At 39.2% G+C, this 16,380-nt stretch overlaps 1 protein-coding gene across 1 annotated transcript in view; it reads left to right on the plus strand.

Moving 5' to 3' along the window:
• LOC139730646 (RNA helicase aquarius-like) overlaps nucleotides 1–16,380 on the plus strand; it is a 47,128-nt gene that overhangs the window by 10,227 nt on the left and 20,521 nt on the right. Inside the window, exons 6-19 of the mRNA XM_071641506.1 lie at nucleotides 1,717–1,860; nucleotides 2,814–2,882; nucleotides 3,396–3,496; nucleotides 4,422–4,498; nucleotides 5,593–5,657; nucleotides 7,559–7,672; nucleotides 8,493–8,606; nucleotides 9,074–9,177; nucleotides 9,721–9,823; nucleotides 11,302–11,422; nucleotides 11,864–11,956; nucleotides 13,618–13,718; nucleotides 14,528–14,554; nucleotides 14,750–14,849. Of these exons, the coding sequence (XP_071497607.1) occupies nucleotides 1,717–1,860; nucleotides 2,814–2,882; nucleotides 3,396–3,496; nucleotides 4,422–4,498; nucleotides 5,593–5,657; nucleotides 7,559–7,672; nucleotides 8,493–8,606; nucleotides 9,074–9,177; nucleotides 9,721–9,823; nucleotides 11,302–11,422; nucleotides 11,864–11,956; nucleotides 13,618–13,718; nucleotides 14,528–14,554; nucleotides 14,750–14,849 (1,333 nt within the window). The remainder of the gene's footprint in view (nucleotides 1–1,716; nucleotides 1,861–2,813; nucleotides 2,883–3,395; nucleotides 3,497–4,421; nucleotides 4,499–5,592; nucleotides 5,658–7,558; nucleotides 7,673–8,492; nucleotides 8,607–9,073; nucleotides 9,178–9,720; nucleotides 9,824–11,301; nucleotides 11,423–11,863; nucleotides 11,957–13,617; nucleotides 13,719–14,527; nucleotides 14,555–14,749; nucleotides 14,850–16,380) is intronic.

A 16,380-nucleotide genomic window follows, 5' to 3' on the forward strand; every position in this document is an offset into this window, starting at 1 on the left:
AAATGTTGAATTCTAACTTACGGTACTAGTTCGCAGAGTTTGGTAAGTTTTTTTTTTTCATGCAGTGTATAACTAGTATCATTCTTATTTGCTAGTAAGTTGAAAATTCACACTTTCTTTGCCACTTCATATTTTCTCTTGTCCCCCAATCGCGAATTTAACCACTCGCGAAAATGTGTGACGGCGACAATTCGCGAAAATTTATGTACGCGAAAGTTATAGCGTATACAGTAATACACATAAAGGGACAACCCCCCCCAAAAAAAAACAAACAAACAAACAAACAAACAAACACGTAGGTGATTCAAGGAATTGCCATAGTATGATAGTACCAGTGATCTGTTGATGTTCACATACATGCAGTACAATAGATTGGCCATACACTTTTGGCAGATATAGTGATTGTTTGAGGAGCGTAGACATCTCAGTTGACTGTGGGCAGCAGTGGAATTGATCCAGTATTGTGGATTTTTTTTTTCTTTCTGCTCTCCCTCTTCCTTTTTATGCCTCCGCCACGAAGTGGTGCCGGAGGCATTATGTTTTCGGGTTGTCCGTCCGTCCGTCCGTCCGTCCGTCCTTCCGTCCATCCGTCCGTCCGTCCTTCCGTCCGTCCGTAATGAATTTTGTGGACAGGGTAACTATCAAAACCTTTTGAGGTATCCTAATGAAACTTGGCATGTATGTGTATTAGGGGGTGAAGTTGTGCCTATCAACTTTTGGGTGCACATGCTCAAGGTCAAAGGTCAAAAGGTCAAGGTCAAATGCTTAAAATTGCACTATTTCCCCCATATCTATGCAATGCCTGAAGATATTTTCTTGAAACTTAGTGTATACATGTATTACCCAATTAAGATTCTTTGGAGAAAGTTTTGGGTCATGAGGTCAAAAGATCAAAGGTCAAAAGGTCAAGTAAAATGTTAAAATTTCACTTTTTTCTCTGTATCTTGGAAATTGTTCAAAGTATCTTTATGGAACAAAGTATACATGCATGTACTGATTGGCAGTAGTTAGCTAGGGAATTTGGGGTTCATGGGGTCAAAGGTCAGGGGTCAAAGGTCAAGGGCAATACTTCGAAATTTTAGTATTTTCCTTATATTTATGCAATGCCAGCAGGATTATTTTTTTTTAACTTAATGTATGCATGTATATTACCCACTGGAGATTCTCTGGGATTTTTTTTTTTTTTTTGCCAAGAAGGTCAAAGGTCAAAAGGTCAAAGATCAAGTGAAAGTGCTGAACTTACTACTTTCTCCATATCTCGGAAGCGGCTCAAGTAATCTTTAAACTTAGTACATATTTATGTATGTTCTGCCTGACAGTGATTCTCTTTATGAATCAAAGGCCAGATGAAAATAATAACAATTTACTGTTCAATACAGAAATTGCACTTTTTCTCCATACCTTGAAAATTACTCAAGTGCATAAACTTATGAAAGGGTCAAAGTCGAAGTTAAAGTACATGCTCTCCTATTCATCCAATTAAACATAGGTCAAGGAAGGTAAACATTCGATACATTTGTGAGAAACATGTCATTTTAATATTTTGCCAATTTTGTGAAAATGTAATCACACATTGTCCACATGTACTATAGACCTGTTAGGAGAATTGTGCATTATGGCGGAGGCATACCAGTCGCCATAGCGACATTTCTAGTCTTTCATCTTCTATGTGTGTTGCTGAAATCTTCTATGTGAGTGTTTATTTTTTCATTGTAGGCGTGCAAGTTGAGGCCTGAGCATTTTCCGGCATTTTTTCGCAACGTTCTAGAGCTGATTCTCGGCACACACAAGGATTACACTGCATCCATCCGAGAGCAGACTGTTCTTCTGGTGTTCTTGATCCACTGCTTCAACAGCCTGGTGAGTGAGTCTACAGCTGCCAGGGATCTAGATCATAGTGTGTGAAAGTATACAATACTCACATTTACACAGTGTCTGAGATTAGCCTTGGCTTGGTATTAGGATTTTGTGAGAAAAGATAGAAATAAAGGAAGCAGTCATCTGGATGTGACAAGAAGGTGCAGGTCAAAGATTGAGGTTAAAGGGGACAACTTTTGCCAAAAATGTCATAAGACAGTTACAATTTCAGCTAGAAATGACTCGTGTTAATGTATTATAGATTTGTAGCACAAATAGAAATTAAAATGAGGGTGAAATGTTTAAATGGTAATTTCAGTAATTCTAATATGTAAAATGGTGAATGTGTGGGTTTCAGCTTTGACGTAAAAAATTTGTTTCCCATCAAAGCATAACTCTGATAAAATCACAAACATCAAAGTTGAGGAAACTGCAAATAGAATAATATGTAACTGTGAAATAACATTTCATTTACCAAAGAAGTGAAAGTGGATATATTAACCAAACTTCCAAATGTTAAGATGTTGGATATGTGAAATTTCTAAGCTATTGGGAAATACTGTAGGTAACTATGGAATTAAAAAATGTGATAGTGTGTTTATATCACTAATATCTTGACTGCTTGATTGCTAATGCTTGACTTTGGAGCTTATTTTCTTGTAATCATGATTGTCTTGTTTGCCTGCTCCATTACATTAATTTTCCTTTGTCGTTTTTTTTTTTTCTTTTCAAATGAAATTGCACAATAGCATCTCATTGGGAACTTTGGAGTCTGCAAAACTAAAAGCGGAATTGTCCCGTTGGAATGATCAATGCTTTGTGACTTTATAAGGCTATCATGACAATGTCTAACATTTGTCTTTAGCATCTGACATATTAAGGATTGCCCTTTCCTTTTTGATTTAAGATGTCTGAGCAGTGAAATGATGCAGTGAAGTATCTTTTTTTTTGAACAGGAAGTTGACGTCATCCGGGAGCAGGTGCAGCGACTGGTCTCACTCCCAATGTGGGTGTGTCTCCTGCCGGTATGTCATTAGTGGACTGAGAACCTTTGATGAATTTGATTGCAAGTGCCCAAAGGGAATTTTATTCATCTGTTTTACTTTTTTTATTTATTCTAAATGCGTGTTGATTAGAATATTTAATTTTGTCCAAAAATCTCTTTGTGGGTATTGTTCAACATGATGATTTCATCGCAGTGAGCCAGCTGTGAAATGTAAAAAACAAAATCTTTCTTAGGCTCTGCTTTCCTTATTGATTCAAACATTGTATGATCGAGTTTAGACATCAATGTACTATGGACATTTCCGTGCATTAAATGCATTACAGGAAAGTATAAAAATGTATTGTAGTAATTAGTTCTAAGAATGAGCTAAAAACATGAGCTACAGCTTCGATTGTAGCTCAATTTTTGCCCTTCACAAATGCTGCAGCAGAGAAGAGTTGATTAAGATTCTTTTAATAGTGCGAGCAGGTCTCATGTTTGTGTGTGTGTTGTGATAATTTTGTGCATTGTCTTACTTGTGTACATGCTCCAGGGGAGACTTGAAGCTGAATTGAAGCTGTACTCAAAGTACAGGAAATTCTGGAACATCATTAAGAGAAGTGATGCTAAGGCTGATGAAGAGACCAAAGCAAGGCAAGTAAAACTGAGTCCTAGATTTAAATCTAAATTTTTTTCTCAAATTTTGTGACACTAACCAGAATTTGCTGTGTAGGCTCACATGCTGTTGTCTCCTCTGTTTAAAGGAAAAGGCGTAGTTGGGTATGAACCTTTAGCCAAGGGCTCAAGTGACTTATTACCATCGCCTTACATCCACAGTCAGTATTTTATAGGCTTTTGGTGTTTTCATCCTTTTTCAATGAGATTGGGCACCAAAGGATGGTAGCTATTTGGAATATGCGTGGGTAATGGTTGAAATAAACACTGTGTTGTTTCCTTTGAAATGCATGGAGTGAATTTAGCCAAACTTGAGAAGAATCATGCTTCTGTGTTGGGAATTCAAAGTACACTGTAGTTAGAGTGTTTGGGTGGCCTGAAAGAGGGTAAGGGCAGGTTCCCCCAGATCAGGCAGTGGCATAGTCAATTCTTATGGCAGTTGGATATTCCTAGACTTAGGAATATAGGTCGGTCATGACTGGCAATAATGACCTGTTTGGGCACCTTAGGGGGAAGGGAAGACGTTCGGGTAGCCAAAAATCATTCGTGAAGGCAGGGGATATAAAAATTTAACAATGGTTCAGGTGGCCTCAAAAGTCACTAGGGATAGGACTTTAAGGGCTGTCAGTGACAGTGGCATATGATTGCATGATTTGGGTGTTCGATGGTAGAATCTTCAACTTTCCTTGCAATGGTGGCTTTCTGCTTCATTCGTGAAATCGAGTCACTCCCTGTGGTGACTCCGTGGTGACTCCGTAAAATGTCAAATGGTCACTATAAAATGAATTTTAGTGAAGTGGTCAGCTCAATACAGTGACAGGGAAAATAGCACCATATGATACACTGCTTGAGGCTATATTGAAAAATAATTTTATGTATGTACTTGCACTACATCTGTCTACAGAAATGACTTCGAGCGCAGATTCCTGTCAGATCTGATTCAACTCTTCTTCACCATCCTAGACTCCATTCCAGAGGAAGGTATGTCTGCAGCTCAACATTTGTTTTGTTTGTTTACTTGTCTGTTTGTTTTTTTTCGGCACATTCTATGTGTCTTCAGAAATCAAAATTAATGTGTTAAATCCTTTAAAAAAAATCAGAAAGAGATGTACAGAAATCGGCTAATTGAGCTCATCATTTGCTAATTTCAAAATTTGCCAATTTATTTTACTTTGCATTATTAAACAGTTAACATTATTGAATTTAAAAAAAAAAATGAAAGGCTGTGACATTGCTTGCAGGAATATTGTACTTATGGGTTTACAAAGACCCCTTTTCTCTCAAGTTTTGTGAGTCAGCTTTCTTCATCTTTGAAATGCAAAGTTATGCTGTATCTTCATAAGAGTTTTGAGGAGAGTGTCTGTCACGAGGAGATGTGAAATAAGTGATACTGGATGCTTTAAAAAAAAATAGTTTATGACACCATCATCACATTCACATGACCAAAACAATTCTTTCTTGATGCCCATGGAATGGCAAGCTTGTCACTTTCACTCTTTTGTGTAAGGTATATCAAAAATTCTCAACTCTGAATGGTTGAAATTTGGGGCATAAATTCAGCAACTGCCCCAGAACACAAACTGCCTCAGAGTACTAAACTGCTTTCTGTAAGTTAGTAGTGGTACATATGTACAAATACTGTAAACACTTAGCTTCCATAGCACGAGAGATGACTATCATTCAATGCAATCCTGATGCAGATGTGTGTGGCAGTGCAGACAACAATTTGTTTACAATGGAGGGATCGCATGGTGTGCAAATTGAGTGGTGCGATTGTAATGAACCAAGTATAATTTGATTTGATTTTATTTGTTTTATAAAACAGATATTAACTGCTATTCTCAAGGGCAATGTTCATATTATTGCCCTGCAAAGTAGTCCATATCCATATATACATTTTGTACTATGACTCAAAGAAGTAATTCAACTCTGTCAGAACCATCTGCAAATTGTTTACTTACAACACCCATGGTGTTTGATGTGATGGGGCTGAGGGGGTCAATGAATGCTATTATATCTTTGAAACATTAATGTCATCCAACAAGATTACAACTCATGTATGTCTCTCTCAACAGGTAAAACAGATTCAAACCAAGTGCATTTCTGTGAACGCTTTCTGGAGCTCATGATAGATCTCGAGGTAAGAAGCTAAAGTGCCAATTTTGTGGTTTAGACTCTGATTTAGTGTGAATACATGTAAATCTTGTTTTTATCTTAGTGTGTACAAATGTGTATCTTCATAACCCTTCAAAAATGATATGAAATTTTGACATGTAAACATCAAGATGACAGGAGGATGATTTTATGCATCAGATATTCCCTGTGATGCAAGGAGTACAAAGGTATAGTCAGTGTGTGCCCAGAGAATTCATGTATAGAGAAGAAATGCAAGTCAGTTGCACAAACAAACATCTCGCAATGCAGCCTCCCATGATCTTCCTACCATCTTAAAAACATCCCCATGTGATTAGAAAGCTATATTAGCTGATGTTGCAATGTCAAATAGTATAATGTAAAATAAATTCTAGTAAAATCTGCCAGCAATGACTGCTGGATACTGTCAGGGTACCGGAATTCAATACCTAACATTTACTTGATGGCTTGGAACTAAGTATACATTTTAAGGCCGTGTCACACCTTTCCGGGCAAGCTAACCGGGCTTGTTGCGAGGAGGGATTTTCCGCACGCAGGAGAATTTTCCGCGGGCGGACAAGAATGTTTGCGAGTTTCGCACCTGTGTCTTACCTACTAGACACGTACTACTTACCTTCTACTTGCGTGTATTCCGTTTGACCTGTGTGAGAGCTTTGAAACCGATCCGTTTTCTGTTAGGAGCGACTTACAGGTACTGAGATGTACCTGCGTTGAAGTTGCCTGCGAGGTGCTGCTGGTAAGGGTACCTCTGCGGGCGAACCCCCATGACTCACTCGGAACAAGTTTTGAGCATGCTCAAGGCCTTGTTATACCGTATCTGGGGAAGTTTTGCGGGTTGACTTTCGGGGAAACAAATTTGCTACCCGGAGCTCTCCGCAGTTGGTCCGCACCTGACAGTACCTAGCGCGTATCTCGCCTTTAGTTGCCCGGAGGTGCACACGCAAGTCCGATTTAACCGCAGCCAAGTTTTGAGCATGACCAAAATTTTTCCGGGTGAGTAGCGGGGATGCCCGGAGAGGTTCACGCAGACCACCAGCAGCACCTCGCAGGCAACTCCACGCAGGTACTTCACAGTCCCGTATGCAGCCAAGATAATGACATTCTGTGGGATTTCTGCCATTCCTTCAGAGGAATTCCTTCACTGAGTTGTCAGCCCCCACGCGACTGGTACAAAGGTCACACAGTATACTCGCAAGTAGAATTTAAGTAGAACGCGTCCAGCAAGTAAGACACATGCACTGACTCGCCAAAATCCTTGTCCACCCTCAGAAATGGTCCCGTATGCTGAAAAATCCCTACACGCAACAAGCCCGAGTAGCTTGTCCGGAAAGGTGTGACAGGGCCTAAACATGGTTGCGGGTAAAAAAATTTGCATGCGCACCTCCGGGCGACTGTTGAGATACGTGCTAGGTACTGTCATGTGCGGCTCATCTACGGGGACCTCCGGGTAGTCAAAATTGTTCATTGCAAGTTGCACGCAAGGCTTGCCCGGAAATGTGTGACACGGCCTTTAAGGGAGATACCCAGAACAGTTTATGAAGCTACCCCCCCCCCCTTTCCTTTCCGGAGAGAAATGTGGTTCTGTGAGATTATCTAGTGTCATTTTTTAAATAAAAGTTTTGGTCTCAAAGTTCTTCATCTTTGCTTCCAATTTATGACTGTGATACTGTCAGACCTGTCTGTGGCGGCCACCCAATGGAGACGAAAAAAGTGGCCATTGTTGACAGGTGGCTGCTATAGACAGAGTTTAACATGGCTTTTCTCTTGGGGGGTGGCTGCTATAGGCGGTGGTCGCTATAGACAGGTTTGACTGTAGTTATTATGACATGGCAGTGGACCATTGCTAACACTTTACTGTGGTGATGTTTTGGTTTGTATTTTTACCAGGCACAGCTTCCGACCAGACGCTTCTTTAATGCAGTCATGAGTGATGCTCATGTCGTCGTCAAGTGCAGGCTTTCAAACCTTATGAAGAGGAAGGAAGGGAAATTATTCAGTGAGGTGGGATATTACAGAGATATGATCTGTTCATGCATATATAAATTTATCATAGTATGCACATGTACACACACACACACACACACAAATCTATAAAATTAATTACATCACTGTCTGTATTCTCAAGAAATCCCAGAAAAAACTGATGCCACTGCACTTTATGACAGTAATATGTAAAGAGTATTGCTGGCCTGGTGAAATACAGCTCATCATCATGTAGATTGTTTCATATGTTTACATCTCATGAGTCAAAGAAACGTCTGTTCTAGATTAATTTATGGTAACAGTTCACTGTCTTACCACGGTCAAAAGATAATGGACTTTGGTGGCAGAAATATGTTGAGTGTTCTAACCTCACGGTTTGAAGTGCTTCTTTTGAGAAACTCGTAAGTAAAATCAATCAAGGGTTTGGAGAGATGGCTGTATAGGTTTGGTTTAGTTCACACCAATATTTGGACATCCCTATTTGGTTCCATGACATTTGCTCCTGCGACAATTACTCCCATGATATATCTGCATGCTAAGCCAAATGTAAATTCAACCCATAAACATAACCCTAACCCTAATCCTAATTCTCACATCAAACTACACCTAAAACCCTATCACAACCCTAACCCTAACCCTAAGTCCTTAGAGAAAATAAGACCGGAGCAATTGTCGCAGGAGCAAATGTCGTGTCACCCCCTATTTATACTGAAACAAGTGACAAACCATACCTTTCATGTTTCTCAGATTTTGAAGACTATGATATTAGAAGTTTTTTTTTATGATAATGTTAATTGATGTTAGCATCTGCTCCTGCTTGATGTGTCTCTATCCACAGTTGCTGGACATGCTGACATTCTATGCAGGATTTGAAATCAAGGACTCGACAGGGATAGCGCTGACCGACCACGAGATGACCGATATCCATTACGACAGGATAGGTTCTCTTCAGGTGTGGGCCCTTATGTTGCACTTTGTTGCGCCTATGTATGTTATTTGGTGTGCTTCAACAAAGCGTGGCCTTTTTCTGTAAGCAAGATTAATTATGGCCTTGAATTTGAAGACAAATCTTATATGAGTTCCAGATGTTACATGAACAATTCTTGTATCGATATTCACTTGAAGTAGGGAATTTGAAGGCTACTTTGAGATATGGCAGTAGAAAGTCAAGGTCAAATTTCGCCTTGTATACATTGCATTCATTACAAATTTTTGTTCTTGATTGTATGTGAGTTTTGATCTATGTATCATTTTAGGGCTAAGAATTCCCTCTTACAGATTTTGACCTAGAGTATAGAAATGCTTGTCTGTAGCTTTGTGTGTGTGTGTGTGTGTGTGTGTGTTTTTTGGGTGGATATGTGACATACATTGTAGCATGCTTATTTCCTATTATTATGTGCTTTTTTCACTGAACGACAGAGAGCAGCATTCAAGCTCTTCCCGGATCTCAAACAATTTGCCATGTCCAACGTCGCCAGCATCGACACACGAGAGACACTAACCAAGCACTTCACCAAGCTCAGGTAAGATATTATGCTCGGGTCAGCAAAATATGACAAGGAACCGGTTCAGCTTTGCTCAATTCATCATAACTCCATTGCAGATGCTTCAGCATGTATCAATTGAACAGACATAGAAACGTCTTCCATGAAGTGAAGAAAATACATATCGTCGCTGGGGCGACAAGACCTCGTATCTACAAAATGTCAAATGTTCAGGAGAGCAAAAAAAAACATGGCGGCCAAAGCACTGTGGCAAATGGGATAGCCTTCCTTTTGACATGCTGTGGTGGCTTCATTTTTGTAGTAAGACAGTTGGGATTTGGACAGGACATCACTTAACCCACTATTTGACCATTAATCTGAAAAAGTCATTTTCGCCAAAATTGCAGATACAAGGTCTTGTCACCCCAGCAACAATATGCTTGTGCCAGCATCTATTCCTGATGATTCACAGCACACTGAATAGTCTGAAAATTGTTGCTTTGCCGTGAATTACACATGTACATTGAAGAGAGATATATGATATGATTACCCATGCGGCACTGTCTGTATCTTTTTATTCAGTCCGTCTGATCTACACCGTTTTGCTGCCTTCCTGCATCTTCTCCCTCCTCTCGATGAGGAAGAGGAGACGTCTCTGGACAAGTCCTTCCTCCTAGATCTCATGGTAAGACCAGCTGGAGTATTTTGTGTCTACTGTATGCATCGTATCCACGCTGCTGTACACCATCACTCGAGTCATTTCTGATTTGAGGACAGATGCTATACAGGGAATAATTTTCCAACTCAAATTTGACTAGCAATTTCAGCTGGTGAACAATATTTCTAACGGTATCCTGTACACTTCTATGGAAGAAAACTGCTACACAAAAAATAGTTTGGTAGCAGTTGTGTAAAAATCCATAGCAAATTGCGATGCGATACCAGGAAAATTATTCCCTGCTATATCAGTCTGTTGTAGTCAATTTCAAGGAATCAATTTCTACATTCTGATGTATCATTTTCCATACTCAAAATACACGCATAAAGTGCAGTTCCCAAGTTTCTGTACATGCAATACCAGACATTTGTTTCATGGTTTAAAAAAAGAAGAAGTGATAATAGTAATGATGATAATAATTCCTGACTGTGCAAATGTACAATTCATAATGAATATGCAGAATTTTACTCGTCAGTGCGTAGACAATTGTGTAATAATGATGCATTAGGACAGTGGTATTTCCCTATTTTTGTGTTGTTATATTTTCCAAGTCGATCCTTGCTATACAGTATATCTATAATCTCATCACCATTCAGGAAAGATAGTGTTATGCACTTTCAGTACACAGGGTATTAGTATTACCATATTCACTGTATGGAACTGGGGTACCATTCAGAAAAATGTACAAGTATTGACTCACAACCAATAAACATCTTAATTTTGCTATAATTGTGTAACTGTGTACCAGTACTTATTGCCTGAAAGTCAGTTTCATATGAACATGTCATGATCAAAGCAGTCATTGCCAAATTTTCCAAACCTTTAATAGTGACAATATATCAATCCAGCTCTTGTTCACCAAATTGATGAGTGAAATACAAGCAGCTATATATGTTTTTGTCATTTAGAAGTGCCCTGCTCGAGGAAATCACACACATACACACCATAGACATGATGTAACCTTAACACAAACACATGTTTTCATGGATGTGTTTTTATAAGCCTGTGCCACTGTTAAGTGAGAAGTTTGGTGGCCTGTAATTTGCTTTTACATGTCTACAGAGTGTCCCAATTAGATATATGTATCTGATTGACAAATGTACTGCACTAAATTTCATCTGTTTTCCTGTATTCATATGCCTGAGAATCATCTTGTCTTGATAGCAATTGCTTAATGCCTTGTGCATGCAGGATGGAAACTCTGATGAAGAAGATTTACCTCCTTATGAGCAAGCTTTTGTCATTTCCACTCTTAGCGAGTGTGCTCACTGTCTTGCATGAATCTACAAACTTTGCCATTTCACACTTGCCAAATTGTCCAGACTTTTGTTCACTGAGTGGGCGAATGAACAAAATAAGATTGTGTGTGTGTGTTTATGAATGCTTGACACCTTTCCCAATCTCTCACCCACCCCCTTCCTGCCCCCCCCCCCCCAATCTGTCAGGTATCTCACCATGAGAGAAGGATCTCTCAGATCCAGTCCTTGAATGAAACACCACTCTACCCGACGGAGGAGATTCTTTGGGATGAGAATGTTGTCCCCACAGAGTACTACTCAGGGGAAGGTGAGGACAGCTATAAAAAGAAAACTATGAAATACATAAGGAATTAATTTTGGTACCGCAATTTTTCTTTTCACATAAATTCATTTATGATACGACAAAGAACATTTTTAAAAGAAGCTTTATTTAGGGATTAAGAGCTTAAGATCTGATGCACAAAGAATATTACACATGAATCAGCATAATTTAGATAGAATGGATATATTTTGGGAAAAAGGAATGATTTGTTCTTGGAGATTGCATAATGGGCAACGTGTGTACCAACTTTCTTGCGCAATCAACAGCCGAGATGGAGGGGGGGGGGGGGGGGGTGAAGCAAATAAGCAAGTTTTAAAGTTATATAATTTCTTGTGGAATTAGATCAGTTATTAAATATACTTAAACAAACATGGAAGTAATTTGTTACAACTCTCACAATGTGTGAGCACGTTTTCTTTTTTTCAGGATGTCTGGCTTTGCCAAAACTGAATCTTCAGATGCTCACTCTCCACGACTATCTGCTGAGAAACTTCCATCTCTTTCGTCTTGAATCAACATGTAAGTCTCATGTTGGAGGTCAGCTGGGGAAATTTAAGTTGCAAGATTTACATTTGGGAGTAATTCATACAGATTAGTTGCTTTCACTTTTGAAAACAAATTGCCACGTCATGTGAAACCACACAAATGGTACCTTTCTGTGGTTTGACAGCTTACTCAACTATTCCATCTTTACTCACGTGGCTCATCCTGTAACTCTGAATGTTTGTCCTCAGTAGCCATGGTCATGTTGTAAGCATGAAAGATAACAACCCAGAGCAAGTTTTTGAACAACTCTGATATCTGTGGTGGTTACCACTTCGAGAAGCAATTCCTCCAAAACCTAAATGCCAAAGAATGCAGTTAGCATTGTTGACATGGCCAGAAAACTGATGAAAAGCAGAGTGAGAAAATACTTGAAATGTTCAACTAAAGTTGCTTTACATGTATGTAAGCCTATGCTTAATCGCGGTGGTCCACAACTTGAAATTTGAGCATTTTGCAAGCTAGAGCAAAATGTGAGAATACTGCGGAAATTTTGTGTGCACAGAGCGCACATCATGAGCGGGTAGCGCGCAACAATTTATGACATATTTCCCACTATGCTGCCTATGTTCAATGTACTGTCTCATGTTTGGCACACAAATTATCCAAGTACCAATGGTAGTTTGATGCTTCTCAAGTTTTGCACATGTTTTTCACATGCGTGATCATTACATTTTATTTTGAGTTTGTTGCAAATTCTTGAGGATGTTGCATAGCATGCTGCTGGCTTTTGAGGATGTTGCGCAAGCATTCAAGGATGTAACAAACCACTTGCTGACCACCCTGCCTTTCCTCATAGGAGACCCTGCAGCAGAAACCTACAAAACGTCACCAGATGATATTTCTCGTTAAACAGCTTACAAATGATATGTAACTTTATTTTGAATGGATGTTCCTAACCTAACCAAAAATGAATAATGGAAAATTGAATATGTAGAAATGCTGCCTCCGAGAAGATGGACTTTGAAGGTCTACTCGAGTGTGTTTAGTCACCCTGTCTTGTTTGTTTACGCAAAGGATTTATGACTCTATGACAGCCATTACGCAGGGATTGTCAAATGAACTTAAACTTATGTATACTGTTCATGGTTATGTCAAAGTATTTGAAGCTACTGTTGACTGTTCTCAAAGGCTCTGAAAGTTTTTTCATGAACGTTTCCACCTACCTTTTTAAGTTGACGAAACCAACTTGCAACGGGCAGAAGGGGTGTACAAAGTGTTCAAAAGACTACTTAACAGGTTTATCTTTGCCAAGTTTGAATTAGATAAAAAGTGATGCGTTAACTCTTCAAGAAAATACCCTAAACTGTGGGTTTTGTAACACAGGGTCACACCGTAAAAACTACATAATGACATGTGATGTAAGGGATATGGATTTGTTTGGAAACCATACATTTGAATTTGCCCACACACTCTAGACCTTAGTTAGTCCCCCTACAGTTCTGTTTTCTCTTTAAGTGTAAGCAAGGGTGTTTTGCATTGATTGTACAAATTGTATGGCTTTAGTCATAAGAGCTCGGGACATCAATGGCTGCATCAGTAGTTTGTCATTCAGGTACAAGCATGAATACTGAGCTTGAAAAAAAGAAAAGAAAGGGGGTGGAGTATTGACAGTCACGTTCGTTTAATGATGACAGATGAGATCCGTCAAGATGTTGAGGATTCTGTGCGTAGGATGAAACCCTGGAAGGCTGAAGATGGAAGTGGCTTCTTTGGAGGGTGGGCCAGGATGGCACAGGTACGTCACACCTACTCAAGGTCATTCCTCGAGCGAGTGCTGTAATAAACTTTAGGCCCAATTTTGTAATGGATTTGTCAAGTCAGTGTAGAAATACTTTCATACTATAGTCCACACAGGATTTGCTGTTGCAGTGCGCAAACATTACCATGGTAAATGAGCTGTCATGCCACCGTAAGTTGTAATTTCTGAAGAAGGCTTATGAAAACCAAATGAAAAGTGTACTTCATTGTGTGATTGACACAATGTGCAGGACATGATTGCGAGGAAGACATGAATTGAATTACCTCATTCAGGTGTATCAACACCGATTACACATGGTTCAAATGCCAATGCACAACATGTGTATGTACTTGGTTTTTACAGCCTGAGTATTAATAATGTTTATAGATTATTTGCATATTCTTTTATCATCCTTTATTCATATTCATGCATTTGAATTTACACTCAGTCATAATAATCGTACTCATTTTTTCATAAGAAAGAGAAAATCTAGTTACAGAGAAACCCTTTGATTTCTTAAATGTTTGTTTAAATAGCGTAGTGTTGGAATAGATGAGTGTAGTCCATCAAAATGTTCTTAGCCTTTGTATAGTAAGTATATTTCTTGTAAGCCACAAATTTACTATGCTTTGTACGTTCTGATTCATGACTCGTATGCATTACACATAGGTTCCAAATTGAAATCTTCAGAAACTTAAGTAACCACGGTCACTATGTCAGATGTTATTTTACACATCAGAATTTACCAGCACTTTTATCGTGATTTGTAACTCCTTGCGACCTGCTTCTCGCATTTTGTCTTGCAGCCTGTCACATCCTTCTCAATAGCAGAGGTATGTATCAGTCCTTGTGAATCATTTTCCCGTTGCTGTGAGAAAGTCATACATGGGTAGTCTCATGATGCTTTTGAATTTACCTTTATTAGTATTTTCACTTTAGACAAATCTTGAATTGTAGAACGGGGTGAATCCACACAAACTACATGAATACATCTCAATCTGGATTGTACATGTTCGTTCATTTACCAGGTTTCCAGGCCCAACATTGGTGAGAATCACCCAGCCACCGTCAGAGCGGACGTCACTCTGACCCTTAACCTCCGCGAGTCCATCAAGGCTGAATGGGAAGGTCAGTTGAATGTCAGATTCTGCACATAGAATGGGAATGATAAGAATAGATTTAGGACATCGAGCCTGTAGATGTAGAGTTTGTGAACACTGCTTCATGATCATTTACATGTATAAGTGTCTGCCATATCAAGTGAGACTATCCATGTGTCTGCTCCAAGATGGCTATCAGATTTTTTTGTCCCCGCCGAACGACTTCGAGCAGGGGACTATGAAACGGGCTCCGTACGTGTGTGTGTCCGTGTGTCTGTCCGTGTGTCCGTCCGTGTGTCCGTCTGTGTGTCCGTCCGTGTGTGCGTCCGTGTGTGATCAAAATCTTCAATTTGCTACTTCTCTGTCATTTATGAGCCAATTTTGTTTCTGTTTGCTTTATATGATAGCACTACATGGGAGCTTTGAAACTTCTACACAGAATTTCAGTCGTGACCTTTGACCTTGACCTTTGACCTATATTGTACATTTTGCTACAAAATGCTACTCATTCGCCATTTCTTACCCAATTTCGATTCCGTTTGCTTTATGTGATGGCACTAGGTGAGGGCTTCAAACTTCTACACAGAATTTTGACCTTTGACTTCTTTGACCTTTGACCTTGATTTTTTACCTGTATTGTACATTTTGCTACAAAATGCTACTCCTTCGCCATTTCTTACCCGATTTTGATTCCGTTTGCTTTATGTGATGGCACTAGGTGAGGGCTTCAAAACTTCTACACAGAATTTTGACCTTTGACTTCTTTGACCTTTGACCTTGATTTTTGACCTGTATTGTACATTTTGCTACAAAATGCTACTCCTTCGCCATTTCTAACCCGATTTCGATTCTGTTTGCTTTATGTGATGGCACTAGGTGAGGGCTTCAAAACTTGTACACAGAATTTTGACCTTTGACTTCTTTGACCTTTGACCTTGATTTTTGACCTGTATTGTACATTTTGCTACAAAATGCTACTCCTTCGCCATTTCCAACCCGATTTCGATTCTGTTTGCTTTATGTGATGGCACTAGGTGAGGGCTTCAAAACTTGTACACAGAATTTTGACCTTTGACTTCTTTGACCTTTGACCTTGATTTTTGACCTGTATTGTACATTTTGCTACAAAATGCTACTCCTTCGCCATTTCTAACCCAATTTCGATTCCGTTTGCTTTATGTGATGGCACTAGGTGAGGGCTTCAAAACTTCTACACAGAATTTTGACCTTTGACTTCTTTGACCGTTGACCTTGATTTTTTACCCATATTGTACATTTTGCTACAAAATGCTACTCCTTCGCCATTTCTAACCCGATTTCGATTCTGTTTGCTTTATGTGATGGCACTAGGTGAGGGCTTCAAAACTTGTACACAGAATTTTGACCTTTGACTTCTTTGACCTTTGACCTTGATTTTTGACCTGTATTGTACATTTTGCTACAAAATGCTACTCCTTCGCCATTTCTTACCCGATTTTGATTCTGTTTACTTTATGTGATGGCTTCAAAACTTCTACACAGAATTTTGACCTTTGACTTTGACCTTTGACCTTGATTTT

This window comes from Diadema antillarum, unplaced genomic scaffold (assembly GCF_040938485.1).
Source record: "Diadema antillarum isolate AM-2024a unplaced genomic scaffold, OU_Dant_1.0 seq00000326_RagTag, whole genome shotgun sequence".
Taxonomy (NCBI): domain Eukaryota; kingdom Metazoa; phylum Echinodermata; class Echinoidea; order Diadematoida; family Diadematidae; genus Diadema; species Diadema antillarum.